The 16,989-nt window shown below is 41.3% G+C and overlaps 1 protein-coding gene across 1 annotated transcript in view; it reads right to left on the bottom strand.

Moving 5' to 3' along the window:
• Window positions 1-2,996: 2,996 nt before the first annotated feature.
• Window positions 2,997-16,989, bottom strand: part of TMEM236 (transmembrane protein 236) — a 37,578-nt gene continuing 23,585 nt past the window's right edge. The window contains 2 exon segments of the mRNA XM_047754979.1: window positions 2,997-3,826; window positions 3,828-3,907. Coding sequence (XP_047610935.1) covers window positions 3,326-3,826; window positions 3,828-3,907 — 581 coding nt within the window. The 3' untranslated portion in view covers window positions 2,997-3,325.

Below are 16,989 nucleotides of genomic sequence, written 5' to 3'. Positions count from 1 at the left end.
GCAAAAAAGCCAATCAATCAATGGAAAAATGGGCAAAAGACCTGAACAGACATTTCTCCAAAGAAGATATACAGATGGCCAACAAACACATGAAAAAAATGATCAACATCACTGATTATAAGAGAAATGCAAGTCAAAACTACCGTGAGATACCACCTCACACCAGTCATAATGGCCATCATTAGTAAGTCCACAAATAACAAGTGCTGGAGGGGCTGTGGAGAAAAGGGAACCCTCCTGCACTATTGGCGGGGATGTAAACTGGTACAGCCACTATGGAGAACAGTTTGGAGATACCTTAGAAATCTATACATAGAACTTCCATACGACCCCGCAATCCCACTCTTGGGCATCTATCCGGACAAAACTCTACTTAAAAGAGACACATGCACCCGCATGTTCATTGCAGCACTCTTCACAATAGCCAGGACATGGAAACAACCCAAATGTCCACCAACAGATGATTGGATTCAGAAGATGTTGTATATATACACAATGGAATACTACTCAGCCATAAAAAAGAATGACATTTGCAGCAACATGGATGGAACTAGAGAATCTCATACTGAGTGAAATGAGTCAGAAAGACAAAGACAAATACCATATGATATCACTTATAACTGGAATATAATATCCAGCACAAATGAACATCTCCACAGAAAAGAAAATCATGGACTTAGAGAATCGACTTGTGGCTGCCTGATGGGAGAGGGAGGGAGTGGGAGGGATCGGGAGCTGGGGGTTATCACATACAACTTAGAATAGATTTACAAGGAGATCCTGTTGAGTAGCACTGAGAACTATGTCTAGATACTCATATTGCAACAGAACAAGGGGTGGGGGGGAAAAAATGTATACATGTAAGAATAACTTGATCCCCATGCTGTACAGCAGGAAAAAAATAAAAAATAAAAAATTTTTAAAAAAGCAACATGGGTCTTAGTACCAAAAACCATTAGAAGCAATGAGAATGGCAGTATAATTTTAATGACATAACTTTTAATCACACAGTATAGAACTACCAATGTTTCATTAGCAAAATTTGCTGCAATGCCTATTAAATACCACAGACTGGAACTTTATAAACATGTGTATACCCTTAAAATAAATGATTAAATTGGGTACTCAGTAATTTTCCTCCTACATGGAGCCTTTTGTATGTGTCTTCATTACTTATATAAAGTGTTGTGACTTCTCAAAATATCAGGCACATTCAAATGCAAATATTAGATACAAAATGTACTCTAAACTCAGATAAGTAATACTTTTCATCTTATCTGAGCACTGTTCACTCTAAAAATTCTAATATAAAGATAAATATAAATATATGTAAAACATTATATTTAGGAGTATTGCAAATGAACTACTTGATTATAGGTTCTTCTTAAAGATTATCATGATATAGTTTCAAAGAAATTATGTGATACTATTTTTAGAATTATAAGCACTGTAAATTTCTGTGGGATTGACAGAGGAAGATAAGGCCTTTCTTTAAGGGCTTTAAAGCTTAATGGGGAACTTAGAAAAGTAAACACATAATGAAAGTCTTAAAGTATTACAATTAGGGTGCTATGAGACGCATGAATACTTACATCAAGTTGAATCTGTCTATTCAGTAGATTACTCACGTGTGAACATAACCTTACCTGATGAAAAATTATTGTCCGAGGTAATCTTAAGATTTTACATATCACTCTTCATAAGTGCATAGTTTAAATGATTATCCCCAAAGAGTAACTCAGGACACAGAAAAGAATAAACAGGAAAATTAAAACAATGCCTTGAAGTTCCCTGGTGGCTTAGAGGGCTAATGATCCAGGGTTGTCCCTTCTGTTGTTGCATGGGTTTAATCCCTGGACTGGGAACTTCGGCATGCTGCAGGTGTGACCAAAAATAAACCCCCCAAAACAAAACAAAGGAACAAAAAAGCAATGCGTTTAGCCACTTGTTTCTCTGTAGGAATTTGATGCAATTAAAATACTTGGTATTCATCAGGTTATTAGAGTTTGCCAGATAATGCAATGAGGACATTTCCTATCTCAGTTAATCCTCTCGAATCTATTTAAGCACTATTTAACCCTTATATTAAGTACAATGAATATGCTCACCTTTTATACCTGGAAACTGGAGTTTACAGTAGTCCAAGAATTTGTCCCAAGTCATAAAGCCAGAAGCAAAGCTTTTAACAACTGTGAATAGACCTTCTCTTATGGTGTGAGGGAAAACCAAAAAGCCTAGTTGGGGCATGAAACTGGGGCATCCAGGGGAGATGTGGAGTGGCAGCTAAGTTCAGTTAGCCATGCTTTAAACTATTTGTTACCACAGATCATTGACAAAACCGGCTATGAAAAACATGACTCTGCACACATAAGCCTCAGAACTCCTTCTGGCGTCTCAAAATTTATACGGAATGGGGAGCCCCTGCCATTACTATCTATGAGTAGCCCAACATAGTGAAAGCACAATACTGAAGTCTGTATCTAATTAGTTAACCTCAAGATAACCATTATAGAGGATCACATAAAACCCTAACGCATTTGCTGCTACATTTGTAAGCTGAACTTCTAATTTTAAACGCCTTGTATCTGAGTATTTTCATGATGGTATCAAATTCCACAAATAATATAGCCTTATACTTTGAAACCTCCCTCTTTGATTTATGGCTTCCTATTATAAAACTTTATCTAGGTTTTACTGGTGTACCTTGACTTCATTACTTTAAACGGAGCCAAATATCTGTTAAACTAAAGTGCTTTCTGTGTTGAAATCAATTGATCACAGAAAAGCCACTTGCGGCAGTGGAATAAAAAGCATAATTCCATATTTGAAGGAGACCCTCAAACTACAATTCAAGTGTTTTGAAAATAGAATCTAAAAAGTATGCAATAATTACCAGTGTATTTCCAAAAATTAATTTGAACTAATTAATTGATTTTAACTATTCTTGTATTGTTCTTTATATAAACAATAAAAAAAAAAAAGTCTCATTCTTGGACTAAATGTGGGGGAAAACATTTTCCCTCATTTTTTACGAGGTTTTATTGAAAAGAGTTTTTAGAAAAAGCGCAAAATACGTAACTAAAATCAACTACCAACATTTTCTAGAGACCAAGGGGAGCCAACATTTAAGACTGCTTACATTTAGCACCATTTGTATACTTTAAAAAAGTGACATGCTACAGTTTTTTCAAAAAAATAGTTCTTTTCTCTACCATCTATTCTTCCTCTCTTCCTATAGTGCAAAAACATAGGCCTGCCCCCCAATAAAGCTTACAAATGTGCCCAGCTGCCAAACCAACAGGTTTGATTGGATGACATGTTCTTTTTAAAAAGACGTCTCAAAGCCTGAGAAAATCCTGAATCTGGTTAAGTAATTGAAGTAAACATAGGAGACCGTCACCAGGACGTTTTTACAAAGGCCGAGTATGGGTGTGATGGTTCCCAGGACAATGATTAAACTAAGTCTAATAAAGATAAAGGGTAGATCCTGGAGCAGGATGCCAAGGGAACCGTGAAGTGGGTTCTGGGGAGTGAGTACAATTCGAAGAAGAGAAAGGAAACTGAAGAGGTACACCGGGTAGACCCAGCCTGACTTGTACACCTTGGGGTGCCCGGCCACCCGCACCATCTCTATGGTGTCCGCCCACAGCAGGAAGCTCCACAGGAAGATCTCCGCCCGCACATCCCGCCTGGACAAGGTGCTCAGGACCCCCCGCTCAAAGGTCGGCTCCTGGGGTCCCTCCAGCTCAGGAGCAGGGCTCTGTGTCACGCCTCCTGGTGGCCGCGACAGTTTGGTCCTCTTGGCTGGCTGAGGAGGTATCTGGTTTTTCTTCATTTTGCCTCACTTGATCCGTCACAGTTTTTACTTGCTGCAAGGTGGTCGTTTGGATGTGTCTGTCTTCATTACCTGCAATAAATTGATTTACTTAAACTAAAAGTTTACTTCAAATATAACTTTTCTTTCAATTTTATTTAAATTTTAAAATTTTAAATTGCTTTTAAATTTTAAAGTTGCATTTAAATTTTAATTCTTTATTTAAAGATTTTTTTGTTTTCGTTTTTTTTTTTTTCTTTTTAGGGCCGCACTTGCGGCATATGGATAGGGTCCAATCGGAGCTACAGTCACAGGTCTATGCCGTAGCCACAGCAACGCAGGATCCGAGCCATGTCCATGACCTACTCCACAGCTCATGGCAACACTGGATCCTTAGCCCACTGAGCGAGGCCAGGGATCCAGCCAGATCCTCATGGATCCTAGTCGGGGCTCATTAACAGCTGAGCCACAAAGGGGACTCTTTAAAGTTTTTAAAATCTTTAGATTTTTATCTGATGTGAAACATTTAAAATTTCATTTAAAAACTTTTAAGTTTTAGAAACTGTATTTAAATTTTAAACGTTTATGTAAATAAAAATTTTCATATTATTTCAACACTTTAAATTTTCATTAAATTTAAATTTTAAAGTGAATCATTTAAAATGTTATTTACATTTAAAAATAAAAGGGAAGTGTTTTCTTATTTGAGGTCTGTTTGACACATGGAACTTCAAGATGGCAATGAGTCGCATAGTGTAAAAAATCAGAGACAGAGGAGACTCTTTGTGTCTTTGTATTTCCCTGGATATGGATCCTAAGTCATTTTTTACCATTTCAGAAAAATAGCCATTCCTGGTTACTGAGCAAAGGAAGTCCTTTCACATTTAAATGAATTCTCATTCAATTCTCAGAAAGAAAGTTGAGAGATTGGAACTACTCTTCCCTTTTCCAAATATGGAAACAGGAGCCCCAGGGGTGAAAGAGGCCCTAATTTAGATACAGAATTCACAGCGACAGGAGCTGGAGTTCACACCCAGACTTGTTTGACCCCAATCGACCATCTCTTAACTTTGTGGCTGCTATCACTTTCTAGAGGCTATACATCACGTGCTAATTATAAAACATAAACATGTCATAAAACCAAGTGAATCTGAAAGTTCAATGGTCCAATCGGGTCATTGTGTAAGAGGCCCACGGGGATCACTGCAACCCAGATCGCCAGGCTCGGTGTCTGGGGCTCAGAGGGCGTCAGCTGGGCATGAGAGAGCCTTAGGGAGGGGGAACATTCCCAAGATTTTTATGCTCTTCTTTCTCCAGAGTTTTTGAACTGGTCCGTGTGATCGGTTAAAATACCTCATTTGTGACCGTGAGGCTGTGGTTGGTCAACATGTCAGTCACCTGAATGATTAGGGTGTGTTCTCATCAACATCACGTGTGTGTGTGTGTGTGTGTGTGTGTGTGTGTCTGTCTGTCTGTCTGTCTGAGAGAGAAGAGGAAGAAAATGTATTTCTCTCCACATAAACACAAGTGTGTTGAGACTGGGTTATGAAGGAACCTCAAATTTCTTGTGACCAGTGTTAATGCTATGATTTTTCTACACGAAAGGAGTAGCACATTATTTTCCAAACATGTATCCACTTAAGCACCATTTCTTTTACTAAGACTTCCTCAGACCTTGACAAAGTACTCAGCGACGTGCTGAGCTGCCATATTACTTGATAAGACAAAATTTAAAGGGAGTCATTAGATGGAATAGCTCTAAAAGTTAAAGACCTAAATAAAAAATTGCTACACTGCATTGAGCTGAAGTGAAAGCATTTTAAAACAGTAAGTTATTATGATTAATAACTAATAAAATGCTTGATTACTGTAAGTAGGAGTTGTTTAAAAGACAAACCTCAGTTTTCTTTCCTTTTTTTTTTTGCTTTTTAGGGCCACACCCACAGCATATGGAGGTTCCCAGGCTAGGGGTCAAATCAGAGCTGCCTCTGCCAGCCTACACCACAGCCACAGCAACGCTGGATCCAAGCCACATCTGCAACCTACACCACAGCCACAGCAACGCCGGATCCAAGCCACATCTGCAACCTACACCACAGCTCATGGCACTGCCGGATCCCAGCCCACTGAGCAAGGCCAGGGATATTGAACCCACATCCTCATGGATACTGGTCGGATTCGTTTCCGCTGCACCACAATGGGAACTCCCTGTTTTCCTTTTATGTGATTCATTATTTTAAAACTTTAAGCGTGAATTCAGTACATTTATCAACTAAAAAAAAGTAAATTTTTGATGAAATATTATTTACTTCTGGTATGAATCATGCATAATTTTTAAATTTTGTACTTAAGTATAGTTGATTTGCAATATTGTGCCAATTTCTGCTGTACAGCAAAGTGACCCAGTTATACACATATGTACATGCTTTTTCTCATATTATCTTCCATCATGTTCTCTCTCAAGAGACTGGCTAGAGTTCCCTGTGCTGTATGGTAGGACCTCATTGCTTATCCATTCCAAATGTAAGAGTTTGCATCTACTAACCCCAAACTCCCAGTCCATCCCATTTGAATCATTCATAAATAAATGCCAAGACTCATAACCCTTAAAAACTTCTTCCCCAAACTTAGATGTCATGGGGCATGATTAGGTATCATTTTGATAAATTATACTCAAGGGAGAAAAATATATACTAAAAAAATATATACTATAAAAATATATACTTCCCATTATTTTAATCGTCATACAATCATCTTTTTAAACTTAGATGTTCGCTGGTACTGATTGTATCTCTCATTTTACAACAAACAAACAAACATATAATAAACACGTTTCTTAGAGAATGTGTCTGTCCTGTCTGGGAGCAGTCTCCTTCACCTCGCTTAGAAGATAAAGGGGTTCCAATGAAAGTCCAAATTCCTTTGCCAACACGAAGAACACAGTGTATAATTTGGGCTTTTGAAAAAGACTGCAAATTCAGCATTGTTTCAAAGGCAGGAAGTGCCATCAAAGAAGTGGCATGTTATCTTTTTTTAAACCATCAGTGAGAGTCCCAACATCTGAGGATAAGAGTTGGTGGTGTGAACAAGGAGTGTTTAGCTAGAGTGGATCTTTAATGAACCATGAAGGCTCTCATCCAAGTGTACTCGGTACAATCGGGGCTGGGAGCCTTCCCTTTCTCCAGAGTTCCTTAGGGACTAGTTTAGATTTGGGGACTGGTTTAGGGCCTCTGCTGTCCTCTTTCCAAGTGAGGAGCATTCTAAGGATGAGCTAGAAAGCTCTGCTGGCCTCCCAGAGCGTGGGGTAGAAGTGAAGGTGTGAAGAAATGCTTTGGGAGTTCCCTCTGTGATGCAGTGGGTTCTGCCGTGTCTCTGCAGCGCCAGGACACAGCTTCCACACAGTAAAGGATCTTGTGTGGTATAGGTCACAACTGCAGCTCAGATCTGAACCCTGGCCCCTGGGAACTCCGTATGTCACAGGACAGCGGAAAAAGAAAAGGAAGAACTTGTTGGGTTGTTAGAAAGGGCCAACAAATATATCCTCCAGTTATGTAAACAAGGCTTCAGGTAGCCAGTGCTATTCCCTTTGGTTCCATGATTCATTTCCCTGGTTTAAAACAGTGTCTGACACTGAGAAACAGCCTATGTGTGTTAAATAAATAAAAAGTAGCAATTGCTAAACAATGTATCATTTTTAAAGGAATTGGGAGGAAATAGAAAATAGAATGGAGCAAATAGGAAGAGTGATTACAGTTGGTTAAACTTTGGTGATAATTACCCTTATAGCTGGCAATTTTTTGTTGTTGTTGTATTTTTAGGGCCACACCCATGGCATATGGAAGTTCCCAGCCTAGGGGTTGAATCAGAATTGCAGCTGCCAGCCTACACCACAACCACAGCAGCACGGGATCTGAGATGTGCCTGTGACCTACACCAGAGCTCAGAGCAACACCAGATCCTTAACCCACTGAGCCAGGGCAGGGATCCACCTGCATTTCTCATGGATACTAGTCAGGTTCATTACCCCTGAGCTACAACATAAACTCCTGGAATTCTTTTGACTGCGGCTGTCCCTTGCAAGTGTTCTATTTGGGGGAAATTATATTTATTTGTGCAAAATCCGTGAAAGATATAAGCACGGAGAGAGCAATCTACTCACTTCCTCAGAGGCTCACGCTGCTCTGTAAAAAGTAAAAATAGCAGCCATGCTCTGTAGTTCCCCACAGCTGATGCCAGCTGCCAAAACAACTTTTATCCTCCCTGTGCAAGCCAGACAATCAAGGAAATGCAATTCTGATGAACAGATCCATGTTTAAGCAGGTAACCCAAGCCTATTTTATTTGATTATTTCTTCATAGTGATGCATCTCTCTCTAACCTCTTCCCCCCAAAGTGCTGGCTCACTTACAGAGGGAAATGTAAGTACGACATAACAAATCAGTAGCGAGGAATTTTCTAGAGTGAGCATGGATTCCTCTTGCAAAGACAGAAAGAACGCAATCCATGCACTACAATGAGAGAGCAGAATCACAAGAAAGGAAGGGCACCTAAAAACAAAACTGGAATGAAGTGGAGACAAAAAATGGGCTGTCTAAACCAAACCAAGATGTGCATTTTATGCTTTCAAAAAATGTCATGGTATACAGGCAACTTGGAAAAGGGAAATTTTCGGGGCAAAGGTTGGCTGTTTTGGAGAGAAGTGGCGGGGGAGGGGGTGTGTTGGAATCAAGTGGCAAGAGCAGGTGAGTGCCAGGTAGTGCCCTTGGAGGGAGAGAGACTTGAAACTGCCTTTCCAAACACCAGCTGCAGAACTGCTCGTGATGGTGGTTAAGGGCTTGAACACTTGGAAACCCAGGGTGTCAGCTGTGTGCGGACAAACTGTGGGGTGCTGTTCCAAGCTTAGGCTGGGCATCGATTGAGCAGGGTGTCGGAAATAATGTCCCTGCCTTCATCACTCTGTCTCCTGTGATCACATCAATAAAGAAGAGAAGAAAGAACTGTGGTGGGGCTTTAAAAGGAAGGTGAGTTCTGTGATGAGAGACCCTCACAGGGTGTCTAAATGAGACTGGGAGTCAAGGATGGCTCACCTGGGAAGTGGCAGGCGGAGACCCAAAGAATAAATAGGAATGGATTCTGGGAGAAGTGGAGAAAGGAAGGTTTCGGGCAGCAGGAAGAACAGGTGTAAAGGTCCTTCAGTCAAAATGAAGTGAAAGAAGGAGAGTGTGCTGAGGGGCTGGGGAGGCAGAGAGGGAAGAAGAGGCGAGAAGCTAATATTACTAAGTGTTTTCTAAATACCAGGCACTATTCTAAGTCCTTCCTATGCATTAATTCACTTAACCCTTATTTTAAAAAAAAGCTCCATGGTATGTTACCAAAGGAAAAAGGAGTAGGGAATAGGTTAGGAGTGTGGGATTAACAGATACAAACTGCTATAGATAAAATAGATAAGCAAAAGGATTTACTGTGTAGCACAAGGAACTATAGTCAATAGCTTGTAATGACCTATAATGGAAACGAATGTGAAAAAAAATATATATAACGGAGTCTGTGAGTCTGTTTGTGTTCTGCAGATAAGTGTATTTGTATCCTTCCTCTAGCGTCCACATAGAAGGCATAATGCTTAGGTTTGCCTGTTCAAGTCACAAAGGAAAATGCGACCCCGTGCTATATCCCCCCCAGGCAGAGACAGCTTGTGCCCTTTGACAAGGGCCTGTTCTGTGAGCTTCTCAATGCTCAGTGACAGTGCTCAGTGATGCCACCTTGGTCTCCGGAAATTGGCCACAGTAAGAGTATCCATGCCAGAAAAAAGGACACATGCTATAAAAATCAGAGCTTCCCCAACCCCACCCCAGGAGAAACGGTTGTTTAAACTTTGGCCAGCACACCCCTCTATGTGCTCAAAATACAGGCAGGGCTTCATCAAATAATAATAATCCGTAACATTAATGAATGTAAGACAAATCTTCAACCCATCATCATTTCTGCAAGACCTCATGGGAACACATGCTCAGCTGTGAAAAACTATGACAACTTTCTTTTAAAAAAAGCATTGTGGGAGTTCCCGTCGTGGCGCAGTGGTTAATGAATCCGACTAGGAACCATGAGGTTGCAGGTTCGGTCCCTGCCCTTGCTCAGTGGGTTAACGATCCGGCGTTGCCATGAGCTGTGGTGTAGGTCGCAGACACGGTTCGGATCCCGCGTTGCTGTGGCTCTGGCGTAGGCCTGTGGCTACAGCTCCGATTCAACCCCTAGCCAGGGAACCTCCATATGCCGTGGGAGCGGCCCAAGAAATAGCAACAACAACAACAACAATAACAACAACAAAAGACAAAAAAAAAAAAAAAAGAAAAAAGCATTGTGGAGTTCCCGTCGTGGCTCAGTGGAAATGAATCTGACTAGCATCCAAGAGGACAGGGGGTCGATCCCTGGCCTCACTCAGTGGCTTAAGGATCCAGTGTTGCCATGAGCTGTGGTAGAGGTCGCAGATGTGCCTTGAATCCACTGTGGCTGTGACGTAGGACAGAGGCCTCAGCTCTGATTCAACCCTTAACCTGGGAACCTCCATATGCTGCAAGTGTGGCCCTAATAAGACAAAAAATATAAAAATAAATAAATAAATAAAATTAAAAGGCATCGAGTTGTTATCTGGTAAATGCAAAGCCCTCAGCTTCAGATTACTAGGCATTGCCTAAATCTGACAAGAAATAAACATATCAATTCTGAAAGTTAGGCAGTGTGGAATTCGAAGAGAATTCTTTTATCCGAGGACAGAATTCTATTATCCGAGGACACAGCAGGAAGTTATAGTAGTTTTAAAGACCGTCTTTCCCTCTATCACCAATTTACAGACTCATCCGACAGTGGACAAGAATTGCTAAAAACTGACAATATCAGCGATTCTAAAATGTTTCACTTTTGAAGATTAAGAAGATTTTCTCAGTTTTCTAATCTTTATCCAGATTTTCATTTGAGATATGCTGGTCTTTCTTCACTTTAAGTTTAGATAAGAGAATGCAATTTCATTTATGATCTATAAACAGAAAAACTATTTTTCTACATTTATATCAATATATTATATACCATAATAATAATTATATTAATTAGGCTAACAATTAATGTAATAAGTATATGATATACAATATGCATTAATATACATAATAAGTCATTCTAGATTTGGAAAGTATTTGAAACCCCTCTACTAGTTAAGTGATTAGACATACATCAGAGCTAGGAACCACAGCATAGACTCAATCTGGGTGACAAAAATGGGACACATGGGAATGAATCTGACTTCTTGCCTTAGAGCAGTTAACTCAGCCTTAATTATAAGTATTTGTTAGTGGTGTTTAGAAACTTACTGTACTGGTCATGAGCCCCTGAGCTCCATGCACAGGGGGCTCTGCCAGTTTTCATCCTCCATTGCAACCTGGCATCTAGCAGAGTGCCTGGTATGGAACAGGCCCTCCAGAAAGATTTGCTGCATAAAAGATGGGAAGAATTCCTGTTCTGAAGTCTATGAGCTTAAGGGAGTAATGGGCATTCTGGAGAAAAAAAAAATCTGCACTCAGGCAGGTAAACCAAAGCATCAAAACCAGGCTGAATAATAACCTCCCTCACCCCATCCGGTCAATCCTTCCCACCAGAGAAGGGAGTTGGGAATCCCAGGCAGGGTCTACCACTCAGCGCCCTCTGGCCTGAGTCTTAGAGAGAGCCTCTTAAGCAAGACCATGGGAATGATTTGGCTAAGAAGCCCTGGGAGACATGGGGCGCTCCTGGCAGTGCTGCCTGGGGACCTGAAAGGCTCACCATTGGCAGTGGGCCCAGCAGAGCAGGCGCAGTGGGTTCGCACAGTCCCAGCACTTGGTGGGCATCACTGGAGGTGGTACCCACAGCGCCAGCCAGAGGTGGCTGAAGGTATTCGAAAGCCTCTCAGGCCTAAGTCCCCAGTCAGGGGACAAAAGTGCCAAAGCGTGATTCGAAGAAGAAAGAGGTTGTGAGTTCATCGGAATAAGCCTTTAGAACACCCACCTACCAGAAATGGGGGACTTGGTGTCCTAAAATAGCCTGTGAAAACAGTCTGCACAAACTGCCATTCCTCTACTCAGGACCCAGATGTCTGTCTGTCCCCTCAACTGCCTGTGTCACTCTCTCCAATCCTATGCGAGGAAACCTAGATCCTACAAATCAGTGACCTGTGTCTTTAATTCCTAATTGGGGCAGGCGACTTTTGATGCTGTGACAAAGCAATGCCTGCTGAATGCTTTACTGTTCACTTACTCTTCCCAGTCCCTGAAAATAATTATTTGGAAAATAGCTTGCAATCCTCAAAAATCTCACTGGATATACTAACGTTGTTCCTACATTTTCTCCACCCCCCACCCCCAGCTAGGAAAAAAAAAAAAAAAACAACAAAAAAACAATTAAATGCTCAGTCATTAAAATCACCAAAAGCTTTCCTAATCAAAAGCAGTCCTAGCTGGCATTCTGACGGCATCTGATGTTGCAAGGACCACTGCCATCTAGTTCCTGGCCAGTCTCACTGGCCTAATCCTGACAGCTGGTGTTTCATTAGAAGGAATAAATCAGACCGTCTACCCTTCTCTCAGCCCCTGTCTGGTAAATGACTACTTATTTCTTGGGAAGGAGAGGGAAATCCTAGAGCTGACATACTTGTCTGAAACTTCCTTCTAAATAGCAAAGGGGGGGGGTATAAAAGGAAATGTACCCCCTTCTTGGCATGTCCCGGACAGAGTGTTCCTCAAACATACTCTGCAACCACATTGCAAAACACATAATGGAAACCCAGCTCACACACGGGGCTCAGAGTGTATGATAAGCTTTTTCTTAAAAAGAAGCAAAGAGGAACTCAAAATGCCATTCATTTGACTCAGAGAAAAGCAGTTGATCTCTTTATAATTCTTGTACCTCTTGTGACATCTCTTCCATTCTATTTAGTTATGGAGTCATGAGTTCCGTTTCCAGGAAATCTGGAAAGGAGATCCCTTTAGGAATTTGGGTTTCACCTCTCAGATGTGAACCTGCTCTTTGGCTCAGTTCCTAATACTGCCTGTAATCAGAGGCTCTCGATCAGGGTGGGCATCAGAATTGCTGGGAGAACTTTTAAAAAAGTATCCACGTCGGCCTTCAAAACCTGCATATCCTCGGAACCCGCACTTGCACATGGAGGCATTTCACTTAAGAAATCAGCATCTGTGCTGCCAAAGTCCCTGAGGTACTTGGCCCAAGTCTCTGGGTATCAAAGAAGCCACCCAGAAGGAACTGGACAAGGGTCATGGAGGGCAGATTTATTTGAAAACCATGCACTGCCAACATCATACCTGGCATCTCTTACTGATGTGACAGTGGAAACCGCCTCCTCAACAGAGCCATGCTGTTTTCCACTCAAATAGCCGGTTAATCTCACTTCTAGCAAGTCATGTCTGACTCTGCAGAGAGGCCGAATGTAGCCAGACTCTCTTGCCGCCCATGTGTACCACCCCCTCTGACCCCCTCTGTGTGTGTCTGCATGTGCAGCCAGCCCATAATAGTCCCTGTCTTTTGGCAAGCGTGGCTGCCAAGGAGTCTGGGCATGTGCAGATGCTCTGGGTCTTCTGAGGACACTCCCTGTGGTCATCGTCCTGATGTCATTTCAGCTGTCATCCAGCAGCAGTTGACTCTCTCTGTCCCCAGCCTCTGCCTGGCTAGTCATCTCACAGAGTAGCTGCTGAGTCCCATACACAGCACAGGGTCCCCATAAACACAGGCCATCTACACATCCACAAACTGTAACCATGGCTCGCCTTCCCTGCCCAACGTGAACACACATCACCTTATTCATTTTAACTACATCCTTGTGCTTTTCTCAACGCTTTCCATTTCTGAACAAGTCATAATAGTAGTGTTTATAGTATTTAAAAACTAGGGCAGAGTTCCTGTTATTTATTTGAGTTATTTTTTTCTCAAATAAAATACCAGCTCCTGGAGTTCTCGTCATGGCTCAGTGGTTAATGAATCCGACTAGGAACCATGAGGTTGCAGGTTCGATCCCTGGCCTTGCTCAGTGGGTTAAGGATCCGGCATTGCCGTGAGCTGTGGTGTAGGTCGCAGACACGGCTGGGATCCTACGTTGCTGTGGCTCTGGCGTAGGCTGGCAGCTACAGCTCCTATTTGACCCCTAGACTGGGAACCTCCATATGCTATGGGAGTGGCCCAAGAAATGGCAAAAAAAAAAAAAAAAAAAAAAAAACCTAGGGAGAAAAATCTAGTTGTCCAACAACAAGGGATTAGTTAATAAGCCATGGTTCATTAATGCAATGGAATATTATTCAACCAATAAAAATGACACCATAGAAGATGCAATAAAAAGAATAATACTTGCCATATGTTAACAATGATACCCAACATACATTAGGAAAAAGGAAATTATAAAGTCAGTTTTCTTAACTGAAGAATGTCCATCAACGTTATCAGTTATAAATCTCTAGTGGGTAGGACTATGGTTGATTTCCACTTTCTTCTGTTTGGCTTATGTCTATTTGATAATCTTTTGAAGTAATATGTATTATTTTGGAAAAACAGAAAATATGAGAAATAAAAAAGATTCAAAATGAAATGTTAAAAATGTTGTCTGTTTTTTGTATGTGTCAGGCTTCAAACTTGTGTGTCCTGCACTGGGATGGCCCTGCTCTATCTGCAGAATTGAATTCCACTGTATTGGATTACACTGCTGTGCAGCACTTTGCATTATATCCCAGAAGGGGCAGCAGTCACAAGACCTTGGAGGGGGCACACTTTTTCTCTAGGTGGTGCAGTGTCATGTTTCCTGGGGAACCAATGGCTGCAGATGTTGAGAACTGGCCACTTGAGTTACATCACTATCCTACACGCAAGCACAGCCTACAACTCTGAGGTCCTATGGTGATTTTCAAACATTTAGCAGAAGAACCATTTTTTTTTTCAAATAAAACACCAGCTCCTGGAGTTCTCGTCATGGCTCAGTGATAAGGAATCCGACTAGCATCCATGAGGATGTGGGTTCACTCCCTGGCCTTGCTCAGTGGGTTAAGGATCCAGCATTGCCAAAATCTATCATTACAGAGGCGGCTCAGATTCCAGGTTGTTGTGGTTGTGGTGTAGCCCGGCAGATGAAGCTCCAATTGACCCCTAGCTTGGGAACTTCCACATGCCGCAAGTGTGGCTCTAAAAAGCAAAACAAACAAACAAACAAACAAAAACTCTTATGCAAACAAAAATTGTGTTCCTCTGGTTGAGGTAGAAATCAGGGCATCCAGAGATCCCAAATTCAGCCTTCCTTTCCTGCTCTCCCTACCCCCAAAGTTTTTTCAGTAGTTCTTGAAGCAGCTTTGGAGGTTTCCAAATTAATGACTTGAAAAGCAGACAGTAGCTGGTCTCAAGAAGGCAATTCCCATTCCAGCAATAGGTGTTTACCCACTCACAGTGGGAAATCCAATGGAAGTTATTTTTACTTTCCAAACTCACCCATTTATTAGACGTACGCCCGAGTTTCTCAAGACCCAACCATCTATCTCTGGAGAAAGCTTTCTTTATGTGTCTGCCTAAAAACTCCTACAAATTCCAGGTATCTCCTTTAGTCTTTTCTGACCTCCAACACCTTAGATAAAAATGAAGTTTTGCATCACCTGTGGCCCCATAGTAGTTTAAATACTATACTCTATTGTACCACTTGGTAACATGGTACCTGCGTTGGGCTCATGCTATTCAAATGAGACCTGCAGGCAGGACTGAAAGCTTACTCCCTAAACATGGACTCTCTTAGGTGTCTGTTTGCAATCACTGGTTTATACAGGAGTTAAGGAATCTTATGGGGCAGGTAGGAGAATCTAACGATGACCATGATTTGGGGTTCAGGCAACACAGGTAAGGCTAATGTAAGAGAAACTATGACACAAAAAGAGCTACTTCCAAAGAAGACAGAATCTAGCTCTACCAGAATCAGCCCCAAGATCTGGTGATGGGACAGGCAGCAGTGGTTTCCAGTGGATGGCCTGGCCATTACTTGAAATCATTCAAGCCCAGCCTGGGGATAAAAAACTTGTGTCTCCAAATGAAAATAGTTATTCTGGGAGTTCCTGTAATGGCTAAGTGGAAATGAATCTGACTAGTATCCATAGACTTGAGTTCAATCCTTGGGCCTGCTCAGTGGGTTAAGGATCTGGCGTTGCCATGAGCTGTGATATAGGTTGGTGGCTAGAGCTCCAATTCAACTCCTAGCCTGCGAATCTCCACATGCCATGGATGCAGCCCTAAAAATAAATAAATAAATAAAGACTACAGTAAAATTTAGAAAAAGAAAAGCTACACAAAGATTAAACTCTGGTTGCTTAGAATGAAGATGGTCAGGGTAGGGCGAGTGTCCATAAATCCTAGCACTGGAGCTTAGTTTAGTTTCATCCAGTATAAGGAGAAAAGTGCTACAAGTTGTTGGCGTGTATCCACTTCAAACTATCTGGATAGAGCAAAGAACAGAATGTACTTCCTTTCCCAACATTTTCTAAAGGCAGCCGAATTATTCTAAACTTTGTCACCCATCCCTATCATAACGCTTTGACTCTGAGCTAGCACAAGCAGTGAAACCATAATTATAGCATTCTTGCTTATGTTCAGATTTATGTCTTACAATTTATATGTTTATGATTTATGCATTAATTTATGTTCCTCAGGATAAAAGAGAATACCCCATGGGTTCAAAATTCACACAACTGGTTTTATCAGTATGCCTGTTAAAATAGGTATAAGAGGCAATTTAAGTTCAAAGTTTGTACAGATTCCTCAGAAAACTAAAAACAGAGCCGCCATATAAACCAGCAATCCTACTTCTGGGCCTCTATCTGAAGAAAGCCATAATTTACAAAGATACATGTACCCCCATGTTTATTGCAGCGCTATTTACAACAGCCAAGATATGGAAGCGACCTAAATGTCCACTGACAGAGGAATGGATAAAGACAATAGGACACATATATACAATGGAATATTATTCATCCATGAAAATGAATGGAATAATGCCTTTTGCAGCCACATGGATGGACCTAGAGATGATCATACTAAGTGAAGTTAGTCCACAGTGAAAGATAAACACCATTTGATACCACTTATATGTGGAATCTAAAAAAAGGGATACAAATGAACTTATTT

This window comes from Phacochoerus africanus, chromosome 12, assembly GCF_016906955.1.
Source record: "Phacochoerus africanus isolate WHEZ1 chromosome 12, ROS_Pafr_v1, whole genome shotgun sequence".
In the NCBI taxonomy this organism is placed as follows: domain Eukaryota; kingdom Metazoa; phylum Chordata; class Mammalia; order Artiodactyla; family Suidae; genus Phacochoerus; species Phacochoerus africanus.
The sequence above is the reverse complement of the archived record's forward strand: the minus strand, read 5'-3'. Positions and strand labels throughout refer to the sequence as shown.